This window comes from Mesocricetus auratus, unplaced genomic scaffold (assembly GCF_017639785.1).
Source record: "Mesocricetus auratus isolate SY011 unplaced genomic scaffold, BCM_Maur_2.0 Super-Scaffold_100009, whole genome shotgun sequence".
Lineage (NCBI taxonomy): Eukaryota > Metazoa > Chordata > Mammalia > Rodentia > Cricetidae > Mesocricetus > Mesocricetus auratus.
In genome coordinates, this window is record NW_024429193.1 from 43,807,617 (window position 1) to 43,825,867 (window position 18,251).

General features: G+C 39.3%; 1 protein-coding gene and 1 pseudogene across 10 annotated transcripts in view; both read left to right on the plus strand.

The window, feature by feature from the left end:
* Window positions 1-5,754: 5,754 nt before the first annotated feature.
* LOC110339252 lies at window positions 5,755-7,672 on the plus strand (annotated as a pseudogene).
* Window positions 7,673-7,777: 105 nt separating this feature from the next.
* Window positions 7,778-18,251, plus strand: part of Rnpc3 (RNA binding region (RNP1, RRM) containing 3) — a 71,927-nt gene continuing 61,453 nt past the window's right edge. For 7 of the 10 annotated variants that reach the window (XR_005879346.1, XR_002381366.2, XR_002381368.2 and 4 more), the window contains exons 1-7: window positions 7,778-8,137; window positions 9,607-9,654; window positions 13,300-13,418; window positions 14,778-14,858; window positions 15,239-15,350; window positions 16,182-16,250; window positions 17,234-17,376. Coding sequence is in view for 2 of the 10 variants with exons in the window: in XM_021222844.2 (XP_021078503.1) it covers window positions 7,946-8,137; window positions 9,607-9,654; window positions 13,300-13,418; window positions 14,778-14,858; window positions 15,239-15,350; window positions 16,182-16,250; window positions 17,234-17,376 (764 nt within the window). In the remaining 8 variants the exon portion in view is untranslated. The remainder of the gene's footprint in view (window positions 8,138-9,606; window positions 9,655-13,299; window positions 13,419-14,777; window positions 14,859-15,238; window positions 15,351-16,181; window positions 16,251-17,233; window positions 17,377-18,251) is intronic. The other 3 variants (XR_005879345.1, XM_021222844.2, XM_021222845.2) reach the window with 2 other exon arrangements.

Here is an 18,251-nt window from a genome sequence, read left to right on the forward strand (position 1 = left end):
CACTCATTGAAACACTTGAAGGACATGGGACTACAGTAAAGTCTAAAACCTTGGAAGGCTTTTTAAAATGGATTGAATGTGCCAGTCCATGGTTCATTACTGGGGGAGGCTTAAATGTCCCAGATTGGAAGGATGTTCGCTATGATCTTTAGAGTCGTGTGTTGGTGGCATATGCCTTTAATCCCAACACTCAAGAGACAGAGGTAGGTAGGATGGAGGCTATCCTTGTCTATAGGGCAAGTTCCAGGACACCCTCCAAAAGGATAGAGAGAAACCCAGTCAAAAAAAAAAGGAGGGTAATATAAGAAATAAAATAAAAAATCTCCAAGAAAAACTCAGAGATCTAAAAGGATAGCCAACAAGTAAGGCTATAAGTATGTATTAAAAAGGGGGTACCAAGCTAGGGGTACCAGATTAAATGTCTAGGACCTTGCCTGACAAAGGTCAGGAAAGAAAGGGAACCTAAGAGATCACCCTCAGTTGAAGGGTGGATTGGATTAAATGTCTAGGCCCTCACCTAACAAAGGTCAAAAAAAAAAATAAAAGGGAACCTAAGATAAGAAGTTGCCCTCAGTTGGAGGGTAGATTGGAGGATCATCCTCAATGGGAGGATAGATTAAAGATGGGTAAATTAAAAAAAAATTGGTAACAGTTAATAAATGAGGTATTAGTATTCAGTAAAGAAAAAGACAAAGGTATATAAAATAAAAATGTTTGGTTACATTTATATGGGGTAGGTTATTGATACAAATTTAAGGTCAATTTTGTGAGTCATCTCTAAAAACTTTTGGCAAAAGCCTGGCCTTTCCACTTTGCATCTACAGAATTACAAGGAGTGGGTATGGCTATAGCCCCTGAGTGTAGCTCAAAACTTCTCTAATGAAGAAATGATGAGGGACATACAGGACTTTTTCAACCTTTTGTCTTAATTCAAAGATTGACTGGAGTTGTTCTGTTAAAGAAGTTTCAGTTCAACAAACTAATCATAACCTAGGCAAAAGGAGAGATATGTATGCATGGTCTGTGTGTATGGACGTGGCCATGTCAGTATGTATGAAGTGTGAAATGTAAATGCATGAATGTTGACAAAAGCAACTGTTCTAATTGCCTTGGATATGATTAAAGGGATACTCAAATCCCTTCAAACAGTTAAAAACTACCTAAATCGATTTATATATAGCCAAAAGAAACATCCAGTCAGTCGGTTAATATTTTAACAAAAAATTCAAGTTAAACCCTCAGAGCCAGTTGAGAGAGAGAGAGAGAGAGAGAGAGAGAGAGAGAGAGAGAGAGAGAGAGAGAGAGAGAGAGAGGTTTTTTCAGGGAACTGCCCTGCCGCTTTGGCAGGCCCCACCCCCAAGGGTGTCTGTGTAGATGCAAATTAGGCCTTGTCAACTCAGATGCAAATGAGGCCTTGTCAGCTAGTGAGAGCTACAGGTTAGAAAAAAAAAAGGGACTATTTGGGACATAGTATAGTTTACAATCCTTAAATGATTCTCAAAGGTACTTAATGGTTATGTCCCTTTTAAAGGACATCTACTAATAATTTAGTGATCCCAATTCACCTAGATAGTTCACTAAGGAGGGTAGACAAATCCTTCTACTGTTATGTTCCAACTTCAACAGTTAATACAAAATTTAAAAATAAAAAAGGGGGAGTAATGTCCCCAGTCCCCAGATGACTCATCAAATAATACACTCCTCATTTTAAAATTTTTAAAATGTAAACGCCAGTGAGCAATCTGCTTCAGACAGATTCGGGCATATGAAACTTGAGCAACTATTGCTCAGGTCAAATGGAAACATCCATGCACTAGACAGTGGAGAAGACCCTAATTTGGGGTCGAGGGCATGTTTGTGTTTTCTTGTAGGAAAAGAATAAAGCTTCAGTAGCTGTCACAACATTTGGTGAGATGCATGGAGCAGAGAAAAACTGGACCTGAGACCACCATGGGAGCCTGCCCAAGCCAGTTGGAGATCTCCTAAATCAGTGTTCCTGACCCTTGATGTCATCGAATCTAGAGCCCAAGAAAGAAAGAAAACAGTCGGTTCGAGATTTCCAGTTTCTCAACAGACCTGCTGCATCAACCTTCCGGACCCATGAGTTTTCATCGTGAAGCCAACAGAGAAAAAAGGACCCATTTAAAACATTTGGACATTGGTATGGACTGCGATGAGTGGCAAAAGCCTCTTTTCAGTATTTGAACAGGACATGGTCACTTGAAATATCAGACTTGGTGGTTCCTGTTTCTGGAATCACACCTATGCCAGTGCGTTTTTCTGGAGAAATGTGGTTTGTCCTGGTGCGACAAAAAGACTTTGACTCGGGTTACATGTTCGGCTGATACTACTGACATTAAATCAACAGACTACATCACCACAGGAACAAATTGGTACTCTGTAAAAAGTGCAACAAGCCTCTTGTTCATATTTTTTATAATGCTACATGTGTAACATCAATGATTGTACCTAATGTATCTGTGCAAGTGTACTATCTAATGCTTTCCTAAGTGCGACCCCCGGGAAGGGACCCCCGACCCTCGGGGATGAGGTGATGAGGGTCGCTACTAATTTGGTGGGCCTTCACGAGCAGATCCGATCTGGAAAGTGAACTTCAAGAGGTTAAGGGAAGCAGGCTCAAGACAACTTTTGCTGATCAAGAGCCTTTATTATTTGGGGCGTGCTGGAACTTATAGAGGAAGAACCTCAGGGGGTGGTACAAGCATGTCAATCAAGTCTCAACTCAAATATACACCAAATACGGTAAAGACAAAGCTGTAATTTTCCATCGGTCATCAGTTGCATTCCACAAATGCTTGTCAGCGTAAGTCAGGTGCAGGAATTAGGGAGGGGTAGGAAGTATTCAATGGAACACTTTAATCTTTTGTTAACAGACAATTACTCTGTAAAGGTACTTCCCTCTGGCTAGGCGGGTGGGCTGCCCTGAGTAAATTTAACTTTTATGGTTAGCCTTTTCCTTTGTCTCAAGGGCATGTGTGCTCGCAGTCACGTAGTCAGAAGGCCAAGAAATGATTGACAGACTCCATTTTGTTCAAGGTTCTAGCAGTCCCCAACACCTAAGTAGATCTTAAAATGATTGTAAACTTTATCACTGTTTTAACCGTCAAATTGTAACTATAAATCACCATTGTAGCAAAGAAAGACTGGTGGTAAAATGCTATGGCCCAGATCGGGGGATGGGCAGGTGACAGAGAGGCGCTATGTCAGTGGGGGTCCTAGGAATGGTAACAGTGTCAGTAGGCATTCTGACTTCATGCTGAGTTCAAAGTGCCTTAGCCCATGGCAATCCCGATAGCCATAAAGCATTATTACAGATGATTCTAAGGTTGGGGCACTTTGTTGACGGGCAACCTGTGGGGCAGACCCCTCCCACCTAAGACAGGGGTTCAAGGTCCCCCGAGGACGGGTAAGGGAGGGTGACCCCACTTGACCTAAGCCAGGAGTGCCTCATTTAAAAATAAAAAGGGGTGAATTGTGGGGACACCAGACCTTGAGCAGAAACCCACTTCCCCTTCGGCCTGGGAGCAGGCATCTATGTAATGTTTACTGAAAACAATTCAGTGCTTTAAAGCTCTTGATAGGGCTCAGATAAGGGCTCGCTCATTGAAACGCCATGACTTTGACACCCCCTACGGCTAGATGCTTCTTCCTGTCCCCTCTGCTGTTTCTCCCCGATTCTGGGGCCAGAGATTAAACCACCAGCCAGGAGGGTGAGAAGTCTGGGAGAGTTGTTGGAGAATTGTATGTAGATGGATGGCAGAAGTCCTTAAAAAGGGAAGCGTTTTTTCTTGGAGGGACTTCTCTTCTCCTAAGCCGACTTGGGAAGCATAAAGTTTTCTTAAAGCAGCCGACTGGTCTCTCTGTCATCTATCCCGACCACCTCGCTACATTCTTGGATGCAGGCTGCACAGCAGGTGCGACATGTCATGATTCGTCTGCTGAAATGAAACTTCCTTAATTGAAATCTCTGTAACAGAACAACTCCAGCCAATCCTTGAACTAAAAAGGTTAAAAAGTCCTGTATGCCCCTCATCATTCCTCCATTGGAGCTACAGTCATGGGGTATAGCCTATCTACTCCTTGTAACTTTGTAAATGCAAGGTGGAGAGGCCAGGGTTTTGGCCAAAAGTTTTAGAGATGACTCACAAAATAAAACTTAAATGTAAACAAAATTTTCTTTTCCATATACCTTTGCTTTTTCTTTTTCTTTAATACCAGTACCTCATTTACTGTTACCAATTTTTTTTGATTCATCCATTTGTTTTTTGTTTTTTTTTTCGAGACAGGGTTTCTCTGTATTGTTTGGAGGCTGTCCTGGAACTTGCTCTCTAGACCAGGCTGGCAAGAGATCTGCCTGTCTGTGTCTCCCGAGTACTGGGATTAAAGGCGTGTGCCACCAACGCCCGGCTATTCACTCATTTTCAATCCATCCTCCAATCCAGGATGTTCCCTCAGCCAAAAAGCCTTAAGATTTACACAATCCACTCTCAAACTGAGGGTAATCTCTCAGGTTCACCTCTTTCCTGACCTTGGTGTCAGGCTGAGGCCTAGAGATTTAATGTAATCCACCCTCCAACTGAGGGCAACCTCTCAATTTTACTTTCTTACTGGAGATTTAATCCAACTGAGGGCGATCTCTCAGGGTCCCCTTACTTTCCTGACCTTTGTCAGGCAAAGGCCTGGAGATTTAATCCAATCCACCCTCCAACTGAGGGAGATCTCTCAGGGTCCCCTTACTTTCCTGACCTTTGTTAGGCGAAGGCCTGGAGATTTAATCCGGTATCCCTAGCTTGGTACCCCCTTTTAACACATCCGCATAGCCTTACTGGCCAGCTTTTTTAGATCTCTCAGTTCCCCTTTACTTTCCTGACCTCAGTGGATCAGGTGAAGAAAGACTGGAGATTTTTTATTTTATTTCATTTTTTACCTTTTTTTCTTTTTTCTTTTTTGAGACTGGGTTTCTCTCTATCCTTTGGAGGCTGTCCTGGAACTCTATAGACAAGGATGGCCTCGATCCTACCTACCTCTGCCTCCGGAGTGTTGGGATTAAAGGTGTGTGCCACCAACACCTGGCTCTCTGAAAATCATGGCGAACATCCTCCCAATCTGGGACATTTAAGCCTCCCCCAATAATGAACCATGGACTCGCACGTTCAATCCATTTTAGAAAGCCTTCCATGGTTGTAGTCCCATTTTTCAAGTAACTTTTTTATGTGATACTGTAAACTTCCAGGGACTATTTCCCATCGTTTTTTTCCCTATTTTCCCCCATCTGTCCCTGGCTGGCAAAAGGGACTACCCCGTCCACTTACCTCGCTTTCACATCTCGGTGGGACCTAAAATTGCCGCACCCGCTGCACAGCCTGTATCTGAGAATGTGGTGAGGGTGTCAGGATTGATGACACAGAGACCTAAAGGCTCCTCAAGAAGGTTCTCCTTTATTCCTACTCTGGCTGGTTATTATATACCCTGACACCAGAAGTGCAGAAGTGGAGGTGGGTTGGTCTGAAGAGGCGGTTAGTCTTTGGAAAAGGTTGAGGACAGGGCAGTTCCCATGGGCAAGCCCTTTTCAGGAACTTACTGCCCCGGGCATTGTATTGTTTTTAGTAAACATGTTTTTAGTAAACATTGTCTTACAGCTGCCTACTCCCAGGCCGATGGGGAAGTGGGTCTCTGCTCAAGGTCTGCTGTCCCCACACACATGCACATTTTAACTAGTTTTAAAAATTTAAGATGACTGCAGGAGACTCCAGTCTTCTTCTTCCACTTCCCCATCCCAATATCATGGTACCATATCGGGAGGTCTTTTGGAGCCCAGATTATGAGTTTCTCTTCCTCAAGGTGGTGTTTCTGAAAGTTGTCAAAAGTAAGGTCTGCTTTAAAAGATGCTGAGTGAGATTCAGGAAGGTGGGAGAGGATGAAACTGACTAATATATCCCAAAATGATTGGTGATCCAGGACAAAAAAGCACAACTCATCCAAATACAGGATGATAGTTTGTATAACAGAGATACCATGTGCCAGATTGTGTATGCCTGTAAAAGGCAATATGCTAGTCTATGCAGCATATGCACATGAACTGTCGAAGTACGGCGTGAAGATTGGCTTGACAAATTACGCTGCAGCCTATTGTACTGTCCCAAAGGCTTCTCAATAGTTTGGCAATGGGCAAGATCTATGCAGGGCCAAATTGAGATGAACGCAATGTGGAAAGCATTGATGATCAGCCTGGTGCCTTCACTGCAACTGGCAATAAAGTTTTTGGGGTCCTGAAGGGAGATGCGGATGAAGGCTTATCTATTCCCCTCCTGAAAGCAGGTTTCATGTGGACGTACACCAAAAGTACAGCATGAGTCAAAATGTTGCAAACATGAAGAAACAGGTTTCTCAGTACAGAAAGAGCACCATAACTCCAAACAGGATGGAGGTAAGAAGACCGAGTTGCTCAAAAGAAGGCAAGCTCTCTTAGAGCTCAGGAATGTGCTGCTGAGAGCTAAAGCAATTTTTATGAAGATTTTTTTCCATAAAGACAATAAACTTAACTATCAAGCAGCCAATAAAGAAAATAAATATTAAGATGTACATTGCTAAGAGCTTATGACTGAAACTTGCCCCATAAACATTGTATTTGTGGGGAGGTAATATAAAATGTTTTCTGGTCTGATATTTGGGAACTAACAATTTCTTGTGACATATAACTATCTTTCCTCTCTTATTAGCATTTCCACTTTCTTTCTTACATTCTTTTCACTTATTATTTTGAGACAGGGTCTCTCTATATAGCTTTGGTCTTCCCAGAATTATCTGTGTAGATCATGCTGGCCTACATGGTCTACTGGCCTGTCTTCCTGCCGGAATTAATGGGCTGTGTCACCATGCCAGGCCTCTGCTTTATTTTCCACAGTGGTATCAAAGAGAAAATTTCAAACTTAATCAAATTTAATCAATTTCTCGATTTCTAGTCATACGACCAAGGTTCCTAACAAACCACTAAGGTGCACATGGCCTATCAATATTATTGTAATTTTCCTCCTCAACCAATGCATTCTCAACGCACAGCTCTGTTTACTAATTGGCTCACACCCACCAAGCCAATTAAGAGAGAAGTAAAAGATACTCGGGTTCTACGGGCTGCACATATGCACTTCGGATTAATGTGGCAAGGGATATTATTTCTGATCCTCGTGGCGTAATCTCAATTACAAGGGTGTAGATCCCAAATTAGGTGCAAGGGACCAGCTGTCACCTATTGCCTATCGACGTGACAATCTTAGTCTGTACTCTCTGTCCTGAGCTGGCTAGACACGCCCTTACATACAAGTATTCCAGACATTTTAGTACGCTTTTTCCTGGAGGTCACCAGCGCTGGGTAATAAATCAAGGCAAGGGCTCCTGGCTCTCAGTCTGTATATGCCTACACATGACGGTGTCTTCTCCTGCCGACGCGGTGGGCTACTTTCGTGTTTCACCACTCCCAGATTCTCGAACACTCTCTGCATTTCCAGAGAGCCCCCCTCAGCCAGCCAGATTCACTCCTGAAAACCCGGATTAGGTTCCCAGAGAGCGACAGCCCCTCCACGGCGCCCTCAGTACTCGGTCCTTGGGGCTGCAGCCTCTTTCTTTCACGGGACTGAGGTTCCGCCTTCGATGAGGCTTCTGGCCCCTAACAACGGCGTCTCTCTCGCCCCCGTTTTACCTCGAAACCGCGCTGACCGCCAGCCGCGGCTCTAACGGGCCCGGGCACCGCTCGCCGTCGGGGAAGGGAAGCGAAGCGCTCCGGCGGCCCAGTCTCGCGCGGAGACCAACTCTCGCGTTGTTTCCCAGGTCCCAGCATCCTCTGCGCGAGGCGGACCATCACTTCCCTCCGCCTCGGTGGGCGCCCCCGGCGAGCGTCCGCCCGTCTCTGGCTGCTTCTGCGTGGAAGATGGCGGCGCCCGAGCCGCCGCTGCCGCTGCCGCGGGGAGGCCCAGGCCCCGCTTCGCTCTCGCCGCCCCGGGGAGAGCGCACCCTCCTCGTCAGGCACCTGCCTGCCGAGCTGACGGCCGAGGAGAAGGAGGACTTGCTGAAATACTTCGGGGCGCAGTCGGTGCGCGTCCTGTCGGATAAGGGGCGCCTGGTAAGCGCGCACACTTCCCGGGGGTCGGGGGCGGGGCACCGGGCGGGCCGGGAAGGGGCAGGCGCTCTGCGCGTGCGCGGCGTGCCCCGATCACCGCCTGCGGCAAAGGAGAAGCCGGGCGGCTGAGTGACTCAGTGCTGCGTTCTGCGACTTTTGGGCACCCACCCCGGGAATGCAGAACTCGCTAGACATGGAAATATTTCTGCTGGATTGTTACAGGCCTATGAAAAAAGAACTTTCGTAACTGCGTTATTTCAGAAAACTAGACATGTTTTTGACAGTCATAAAACTTTTTCCCTATGGAATCTTTCAGGGAACGGGTATTTTTAGTTGAAAGCCTTGCGGGATGCTCAGTTTTGTTTTTTGTTTTTTCTTTTGCGCGAATGTTTGATTTTTCTAACTTTGTACAGTCTGTGATGGAGCCAGATACCAATGGTTCCAAAGTTTCAGGGGACTCTAAATATATAGACAAAATTGAGAATTGCTGATTTAGAAGACCAGTTTGGAGCACTCACAGTGTTATGTACTTCAACAAATGGAAATAAAAGATATTCTCTTGCTCAATCTAAATATGCTAAGATCATCTTGGGTCAGATTGGACAGTTTTATACTTCTAATAAAGCATTTAAACTTACCAAACTATAACTTACCAGTAATATAATTCCTCTCACCTTTGCAGGGTGGCTTTAAAAATACTCCTAATTTTAGTTAAAAACTAGACTCATACTGTTGAAACAAATTCTAAAAATAAAGAAGAAAGAGAACATTCAGCTGGAGGGGTGCTTTCACTGTTAATGAATACTTTTACACTTTGTCTTGGAATGTACACAATGAAAATTAATTTTTTTGGGTGTGATTAAAAAGAGGGTATTCCATATGTTTAAATGATTTAAGATTGATCCCTTTTGAAAAGGTGACATGTTTTAAGCTCTTTTTTGCTTTTAATTGTGTGTGTGTGTGTGTGTGTGTGTGTCTGTCTGTCTGTCTGTCTGTCTGTGTGCATAGTGTAGTGTAGTGTACTTGTCCTTGGAGGCTAGAGTGCGGATTTTCTAGAACTAAAGTTACAGGTAGGTGGTTATGAAGCTGCCTGACATGGATATTGGGATACCAGCCTAGGTTGTTGGGTAGAACCCTATCCACTTTTACCACGGATCTACCTCTCTAGCCCCCAAATAGAGATAATTTTAAAGTTGTTGTCTGTTGAGCTGTTTGCTATTATAAAACATATTGTGTTTGTCCTTACCCATTTATGTTCAAAGGCTGAAGAGCTTTCAAGCCCAAGAAGTCTGACCCAAGAAAGATTCTGAACTACTAGACTGAAACTAGCATAATACATAAAACAGTTAAATAGTCTAAAATTTCCATCCTTTCCTATAATCTTACTAATATATTAAATTCTATTCAAATGTTACTTTTTATGAGAAATTTAAATCATACTGGAAATAATATGTACCTTAATTTTATTTCAGAAACATACAGCATTTGCTACTTTTCCTAATGAAAAGGCAGCAGTAAAGGTATGTCTTTTTCTTAATTTTAAAACTTTCAGAGATATCTTACAATAGAAGTGGAATGTAAGAGTAAACTGTCATTTTTCAAAGTAAAAATCATTTGTGTTCCAAGAGTTTCTCTAAAAGGTTACAGTTGACTTGGCAGATGTTTGAGCTTGTCCAATGCTTAGATACTGAAATATAAGAATCATAGATTATTAAGCAAGGTAAGAATAACATGTATAATTTTTTAAAGAAATTCTAAAGGATATTAGATAAGTATCTCTAGTGCTTATGGTATATTTTTTATATTAAAAGATATAAACCTAAGGAATAATTTATTAAAAACTATTACCTTTGGACTAGGCCTCAAATGAGTCATTTAATTTTGAGAAGAAAACAGAAGAATTTGTCCTTTTAGGCTTAGGAACCCACAACCTTGGGCCCAGACAATTATATGTCAGGCAGGAGCTAAAGGCAGTGTTAGAAATAGGACTCAAAAATTGAGCCTATATTTAAGTAGAAGAGAGGTATTGAATTTTGTATAGTAGGTACCTAAAAGAATTAATACTTTTGAGAAGGCTAAAAATAAGATTAGACCCATGAAAAATATCTGATAGGGCTGATACTTAAATATTGTATTGGATGTAGAGAAAAATTGGAGATAGGAAGACTATATGGGAAGCTATTTTAGAGGCAGAGGCAAGAGTGTAAATCTGAAGAGGACAACAAAAAAATAAAGGGAGAGAAGTACATGTATACTTTGGAGAGAAATTGTTTATGGGTCTTAAGTTATAGAAGTAATTCAATATAGTGTTACATAGAATACACAGGGTCCTGAGTTAGAATCCCAGTTCTACAGAAATAAAGTTTGTAGGTCTTAGTTATATGGGATTTGACAGCAAAAGAGTAGTTCGGGATCTTAAATTTTTTTTTTAATATTTTATTTTTTTATTATGTATGCAGTCTTCTGCCTGCGTGCCAGCAGAGGGCATCAGATCTCATTCAAGGTGGTTGTGAGCCATCATGTGGTTGCTTGGAATTGAACTCAGGACCTCTGGAAGAACAGTCAGTGCTCTTAACCTCTGAGCCATCTCTCCAGCCCCTTAAATGTTTTTGTATATTTTTAATTATTGTTATGTATTTGCATATTTGCCACTACACACATGTGGAGGTCAGAGGACAGGAGTTGGTTTCTCCTTCCACGGTGTGTGTCTTATTAGTCTTGGCAGCCTTAATCCCCATGAGCTATCTCTCCAGCCCATGTTCAAGATCTATGGACTGAACAGCTTATATGACAGAGGCATAGGGGGTCTTTGCACAGACATGTAATGAATTCTTATGTTATCTGTTAATTTTGAGGAGTCTTTGGAGTAATTCTGTGGAAATTGTGAGCACTGTAAAATATTTCTTTGAGCATAGCAAGGTTGAGAAAGTTTCTTCAAATATGCAAATAGCTATGGTGGTCCAAAGGAAGATTAGTGAAGTGATAAAAACAAAACAAAAAACCTAGAGAAGTGTATTTTAAAGGAAGGAAGATAAAGGAACTGCAAAACTAAAAAACATGCTATATTGATGCAGAAAAAAAAAATTGGGGAGAGACATACTAAAAAGTGAGCATAGTCTTACCGATCAGGGTTCATTAGGCATATTTTAGAAACAGAGTCTCACAATGTCATCTTGATTGGTCTAGAGCTCACTGTGTAGACCAGGCTGGCATCCAACTCAGAGATCTACCTTGCCATTGCCTCTGTGTTTCCATTCTGAGTTTTGGGGTTAGACCACACCCTGCCCATACTCTTCATAAAATAGGAAAAAAGTAGAAATAATGTTTACTTTTCATAAAATAGGGGAAAAATAGAAATACCCAAATCTTTATCAAGGAGGAATACTGTAATTTTAAAAATATGGATCATCATTAATGTTGAATGATCAAAAAACTTGAATGTTCTGATGTTTGACATGCTGTCTATCACAAGTGAAAAGTTTCATGCCATATCTCAGTTAACAGGCCACAGTCAAACTGCACACATAAAAAAATAATTGTATAAATTTCAGATAACGGGGGGGGCTGGGGGGAGGGCACGGGAGGAGGGGAGGGAATGGGAAAAAAAAAAGAACTTGTTTACCAGCTCTTCATTTACTACTTAAAAGATTGCTTCCTATAGCCAGATGGTGTTTAAATCTAATATACTTGGTAAAAATGGCAAAATTTCTCTACAAAAATAAATTCCAGACAATAAATCATTTACAAAAAATTTTCTTCAGTCTAAATGTGTCATGTATGACACAAGTGAATGCCATGTTTAGACTTATATGTTACCCCCATGATACAGGACTACAAGTATTTAAAACATGAAAGAACCCCAAAATCTGAATTCAGATCCCAGACATATCAGATAGGAGATATTAGACTTGTTTGCATCCATAGTTTGGACTATGAGTATCTGAATGAATTTATATGGTTATTATTAGGGAATACATAGTTCATGTACTTGAATGAAGATATAAGATATAAGGTAGATAACACTTCCATTGTATCAAGTGTTCTCTGTACTGCCAGCTCCTGAATAACAACCCAGAGACTTACTGTTAATTGTGAAAGTTGGGCCTTAGCACTTATAACTTAAAAACTGATTTATTTTAATCTATGTTCTGTTATGTGGCTTGTTACCCCATCTCTCTGTACTGCTTATGCTGCTTGCTCCCTGTCTGGCTTGCCACCCTCCTTTCTTCTTCTCTGAGTCCTCTCTGTCCCCAGAAGTTCATCTAACCTCTTCTTGCCTAGCTCTTGGCCATTCAGCTCTTTATTGATCCATTACAGTGAAACAGTGTGTAAAGGAATAGTCTGCAGCATTCCCTCACATCGAGAGGAGTGGTTCTCAGTCTGTGAATCGCAACCACTTTGAGGTCAGACATCAGATATTCTGCATATCAGATACATTTATTGCAATTCATAACAGTAGCAAGATTGCAGTAATGAAGTAATTTCATGGTTGGGGGGTCACCACAACATGAGGAAATATATTAGAGTCTCAGCATTAGGAAGGTTGAGAGCCCCTGGTCTAGAGTAGCTGAAGAAAGTCATGATATGATAGAGGATGGAATTTAGTCAGCAAGTATAACAGCTAGATTTAGAATATATGGGCATTTAATTTGTGATCCAGATGCATAGTGGATCATGAGGATGCAAATACTAGGGATAGGGATAGGATTGTCCACAGCTCTCATTTAGTCTCCTCATTTGTCTCAGAGTAGGAAGCAAGGCCTTATGCTAAGTGAATAGAGGAAGAAACTGAGGTTACATATCCAGGAAAACATACAAAATTTTCTCTTAGAGATTAGTGCAGTTTATACAAAGATTGTAATAAGAAATTGTCTGGTGTCAGTAAGGGTCACCTTGAGATTTTTATGGTTGGAATTTAGTGTGTGATATTAAGTGGCCTTTTTTTTATAGCTATATTCAATTTAGGTATAAGTAGTTAACAGAGTATTGGAGTCAGTTAGCTTTCATTTTACTAAAGAAGTACAGTAGTTTAAGAAGTAATAATAAAATAGCCTGAGAAGAGAATATGTACAATATTAGTAATAAAAAATAGAAATCTTGTTCAATTAAGGTGACTTAACAAGTGATTTGGTTTTTTATTACATTTTTTATTGCTCTACCTAAAGGCATTGACAAGACTCCATCAACTGAAACTTCTAGGTCATACTTTAGTTGTTGAATTTGCAAAAGAACAAGATCGAGTTCATTCCCCATGTCCCACCTCAAATACAGAGAAAAAGAAAAGGTATGTAGATGTTCAAGTTTTTCTACCATTTTGAAAAGTGCCTGTGTGTATGTTCAATCATTTCTATAGTTATTGCATTGTTGACAGACAAAGTAAGTTGAGATCATGATAAAATGTTGCTCTAGTAAATCTGAAAAGTGTTTCCGTTTCGAGTTGTGCTGAGGACTGAGCCTTGAAAGATAACAAATATGTAGTATGAATTCTCTTTGGTCTTAATAAAAAAATACTAGGAGTCAGCTTTCAGGGGGAAAGCTGAAGGATCAGAGAAGCAGAGCTGCCAGTCACTAGAATTCTTACCTCTACCAATGCTCAGACCAAAGGGGTGATCCTGTCCTCAGACTACCTCCTCACACTACATCCTCAGACTGCCTGCTTCCTCAGACTGCTTCAGCCTGACTGCTGCTCAGACTGCCTGCCTCAGAATACATTTCTCTCTTGTCTCCTCCCCCTCAGAGCTCAGGAAATCATGCAGAAGAGGTGATGGAAGATGGTAGGAGGCCAGGGAGAAATGAAGGAGAGCACAGCACCCATAATAAATTAAGCAGGGCTCATATAGACTCAATACATGTTATGGTTGTTAGCTTGCTGTTTTTTGTGAGACTCCTAACTGGGTGTGGCGATATCTCTGACTCTTTCATCTGCTCTTGGGACCTTTTTCCTACTACTGGGCTGCCATGTCCAACTTCTATATAATAGTTTTTCCTTCATCCTTATTATATTTTGTCATGTTTGGTCATTAACTCTTAAAGCCTATTCTTTTCTTTTCTAATGAAAAACAGAAAGGGAGCAGATACAGAGGGGAGAGGAAGTGGAGGAGCTAGGAGGAGTAGAAGGAAGGGAAACTAATTAGAATATATTGTATGAGAAAAAAAAAGCTATTTTCAATAAGAGAGAGAAAAAAATGAAAGAGCAATGTTTTAGTTCCAAGCCTAGCCTTTGCAAAGTTTATTACACTAGTTGACCCATCCCAGGTCTTTTAATGCAAGACTCAATCTTATTTAAATCAGAAATTTAACAGATGAAGGTGAAAGAGGTAAAGTCCTGCACAGGTTTGTAGTTTTGTGTGTAGATGAACATTAAAAAGTTTTCAGTTTCTCAATACCTGTGTAATATAACATGAATTTTAGTTTTTGAGGGATCATTTGGATTTGCCACACCGTGTTCATAAACTGGCTGTGAAATCTAAGTGGAGGGATTAAGTAGAGTTTCATTATGTTCTTCCTTTTCATTGGTGCTTGTTTGTGAAGTTCTTTCTAATGAAACTGATTTCATAATGACATATTTGAAAAGATTTTTCTTCTCTGTCTACAGTTTCTCACTTTCCAAAGATAATGTCACTCGTGATTCTGTCTGTTTTAGGTCGGATGATGTGGAAGATGATAAAGAGAAGAAAGAACCTGATATTTTAACAATAGAAAATGGAATTGCACCAAATCATGGGTTTGCATTTTTGTTATTTTTTTTTATTCTGCCTTTGTTGCTTTGTGTGTGTGTGTGTGTTACATATTTTAAGATAATTTTTAAAGTCAGCTTTTTAATATGTCATGTATAATTTAATATTTTGAATAAATGTTTGGAGTTATGAGTTCTTTTTCCACTGAATTTAATAAGTCTGCTGAAGTGTTCAGATCTGTAAGTGAACTCTGATAAGAAATACTTCCATTCTCTTTAAGGTAATAGAAATATTAAGGAATAAGACAAATACATGACTATTGTATCATTTTGGCAGTTTTGTGTTAATAGATAATCTAAAATAAGCTACTAATATGAAATTATTAAAATGTAATTAGCATATTCCTTAATTCATTTTGTTTTTGTAGGCTGACTTTTCCTCTAAATTCATGCCTCAAATATATGTACCCACCACCTTCAAGCACAATCCTTGCAAATATAGTAAATGCCCTGGCAAGCGTGCCTAAATTCTATGTACAGGTATGCAGATCAACTTAACTTTTGCTTATATTATGAGATTTATAACTTGGTACTTTAGATACTGTGCTGATGCTTGTAACATATTTATACCACAGGAAGCTTACTAATCCCAGACAGTGTTTTTTGTAGTTTTTTAAATGTGATGAATTATCACATGTTACTCTTAAGTAATAACTTCATAAATACTGTGAATGGATACTAATAGAGTGCTACATTGGAAGATGTAATTTGTTATAACTGTTACTTGAGTATAGCACTGACTTATAGAATTCTTAAAGAAAAGATACTGGTTCAGCACATGATTTAAAAACTTGAAGGTAATATGTTACTTCTCAGAATTATAGAATATAGATGGTGTATATTTTCTGTTGTCTTTATTTCACAGTCTCACAGTAAACAAGAACAATTATATGAGAACATTTTCAGTAGGATTTTACATTGCAAGACCATTATATTCTTAGTAATAGGAATTAAAAATCAATGTATTTGTAGAAATGACAAATAATGTAGGAGGATTAAGTTTCTGAGATGTACAGGTGCCTTGTTTTTTCTTGGTATAAGAACTATGAAGGCCAGAGAGTGACTTTGGTTTTCACTACAGTAATCAAGAGTATTTTTACATGCTAGGTGTAGTAGTAGTACAGACCTTAAATTACAGCTCTCAGAGGGCAGAGGCAGGAGGATCTCTGAGTGAAGGTCAGCCTGGTCTATGTAGTGAGACTTTATGTCAAAACAAAAATATTTTTCCAAAAAGTTTTTTATTATATAAAATATATGAGATTAACCATGACATCAATTCTATGTGACTTTTAAATATTTTGCAACTTTAAGGTGCTTCATCTTATGAATAAAATGAATTTGCCCACACCATTTGGACCTATTACTGCACGACCCCCAATGGTAAGAAGTTTTTAGAATTTTTAGGAGCCATAGTTTTCTTTTCCTAGGTAGTAAATTTTACCAGTTTGTGACAACTTTCGACATGTTAGTAATAAAGTTGAGAACTGAGAATGGAAGAAATTGAGAATTACTTTCATTTAATAAAACCAAAATTTCTTCCAGTTTTCTGTCCTTTGATTCCAAATATTATCCTGTAAATATAATTGTGTTCAATTGAATTTTCTAAAAATTCATTGTTGTGGTTTTTGATTCAGATACAGTTAGCTTCATTTGGAAAGGATAAGTAAGTTTGCTAGAAGTTGTTCAATAATTTACATAGTAGACTGTCAGCTCTTAAGGTTATTTCACTGTGGTATTCTATATTTATCAGTAATATTAATGCAAAATTATTTTGGTTTCTATCATACAGATAAAAGAGTTTCCTTTGGAGTTGGCTACTATTCTGTTGTATGAAAAAAAATTAGTTTTCTAACTGTTTATTGTAACACCACCATGTACTTGTTGCTTAGACATTTATTAAAGTAATATTAGATACTACTAATATGGAAAATTGTATTGCCATGGCTATTCCATTTCAAATAATAGGGAAGGAGGGATATTTTGAGTCATTCATAAGAACCAAGTTGTCATTATGTGTCTTTTCATGCTGATTAGGACACACTGTAGATCAAAAACAAAGGGAGGATTACATGTAGGCTTTTTATGCTTTTATTCCATGAGATAATTCGCATTGTGAAATACAAAGTATATTTCCAAGTTTTGTATAGTTAGATGGCTAGGGAATATAGAAAACAAAACTGTTATCATCTAGCAGTCTGCCATCGCAGATGTTCTATTAGTGTATAATGAATATATCAAAGAAGAGAAAGAGAATCAAGTCTTTATGTGGGATAGGATTCTGTTGATGAGAATCATTTATGCAAAATAGTTTGTTCCGTAAATATCATTAGTTTCTATAGTGTTTGTTTTGTTCTTTCAAATAGTATGAGGACTATATGCCACTGCATGCACCCCTTCCGCCTACATCACCTCAACCACCCGAGGAACCTCCCTTACCAGATGAGGATGAGGATTTATCTAGTAAAGAATCAGAGTATGAAAGCAGTGATGAAGAGGACCGACAGAGGTTTGTGATATGCCATACTTATTTTCTTCCTAAGAATAAGAATGTGAAAAGGACATGCTCTTCCTATATTTCACATATATTTATTCATTATTAGAGTGCATTAATAAATTGTATCCCAAACCTCCCCAAGATCTTGAGCGTATACAGTAGCTCAGTGGATAATAGGGTCTTTGGAAAATTTTTTGGATAAAGAATAATCTTTTAGATTGATTAAATTTAGTATTACAGAATATAATTGAGCCTCATTATTTATGGTTCCATATTTGTTAAAATTTTGTAGCTCCAAAATTACCTTTTTTCTTCTTTAAAAAGAAAAATCATTTTCCTAGCTCAGAATTTTTGTTTACAAGAGCTTGTATTTATAAAGTGTTCATAGATATGAGTATAAAAAATATGCTGAAAAATTTGAGTCAGTTGACACATAGAATCCCAAATGACAAATAAAGTAATCAGTTGTTAGTCAACATACCAACATTATACTGAAGTACCTGGAAATTAACTTCTAAAAACAAATTTTGGCTCCCAGTGTAGGAAGATAGAATCCATGACCAGCCATGTTCCCATTTCTCTGGTTAAACATTCATAGCAGATCACAAACAGCACAATAGTACTCATCTTAGAACCATAAAAACAAAAGAGAAATGAAGAAATTGTGGTTCCACAACCTCTTTGAGAGTATTACCCAAGAGTTCTCAGCAGGTTCTACCATCCTGTTCTCAAATAGGTCATTGGGAAATACTTCATATTCAAATTATAGCAGGTATTCCTACCTTCTTGTTTTAACTCTCATACTAGTCATGTGTCATGTTTTTAATGGTCTAATTACATGTTTTGTTTTTCACACTTTTGTTTTATTACTAATTAATATATTCATA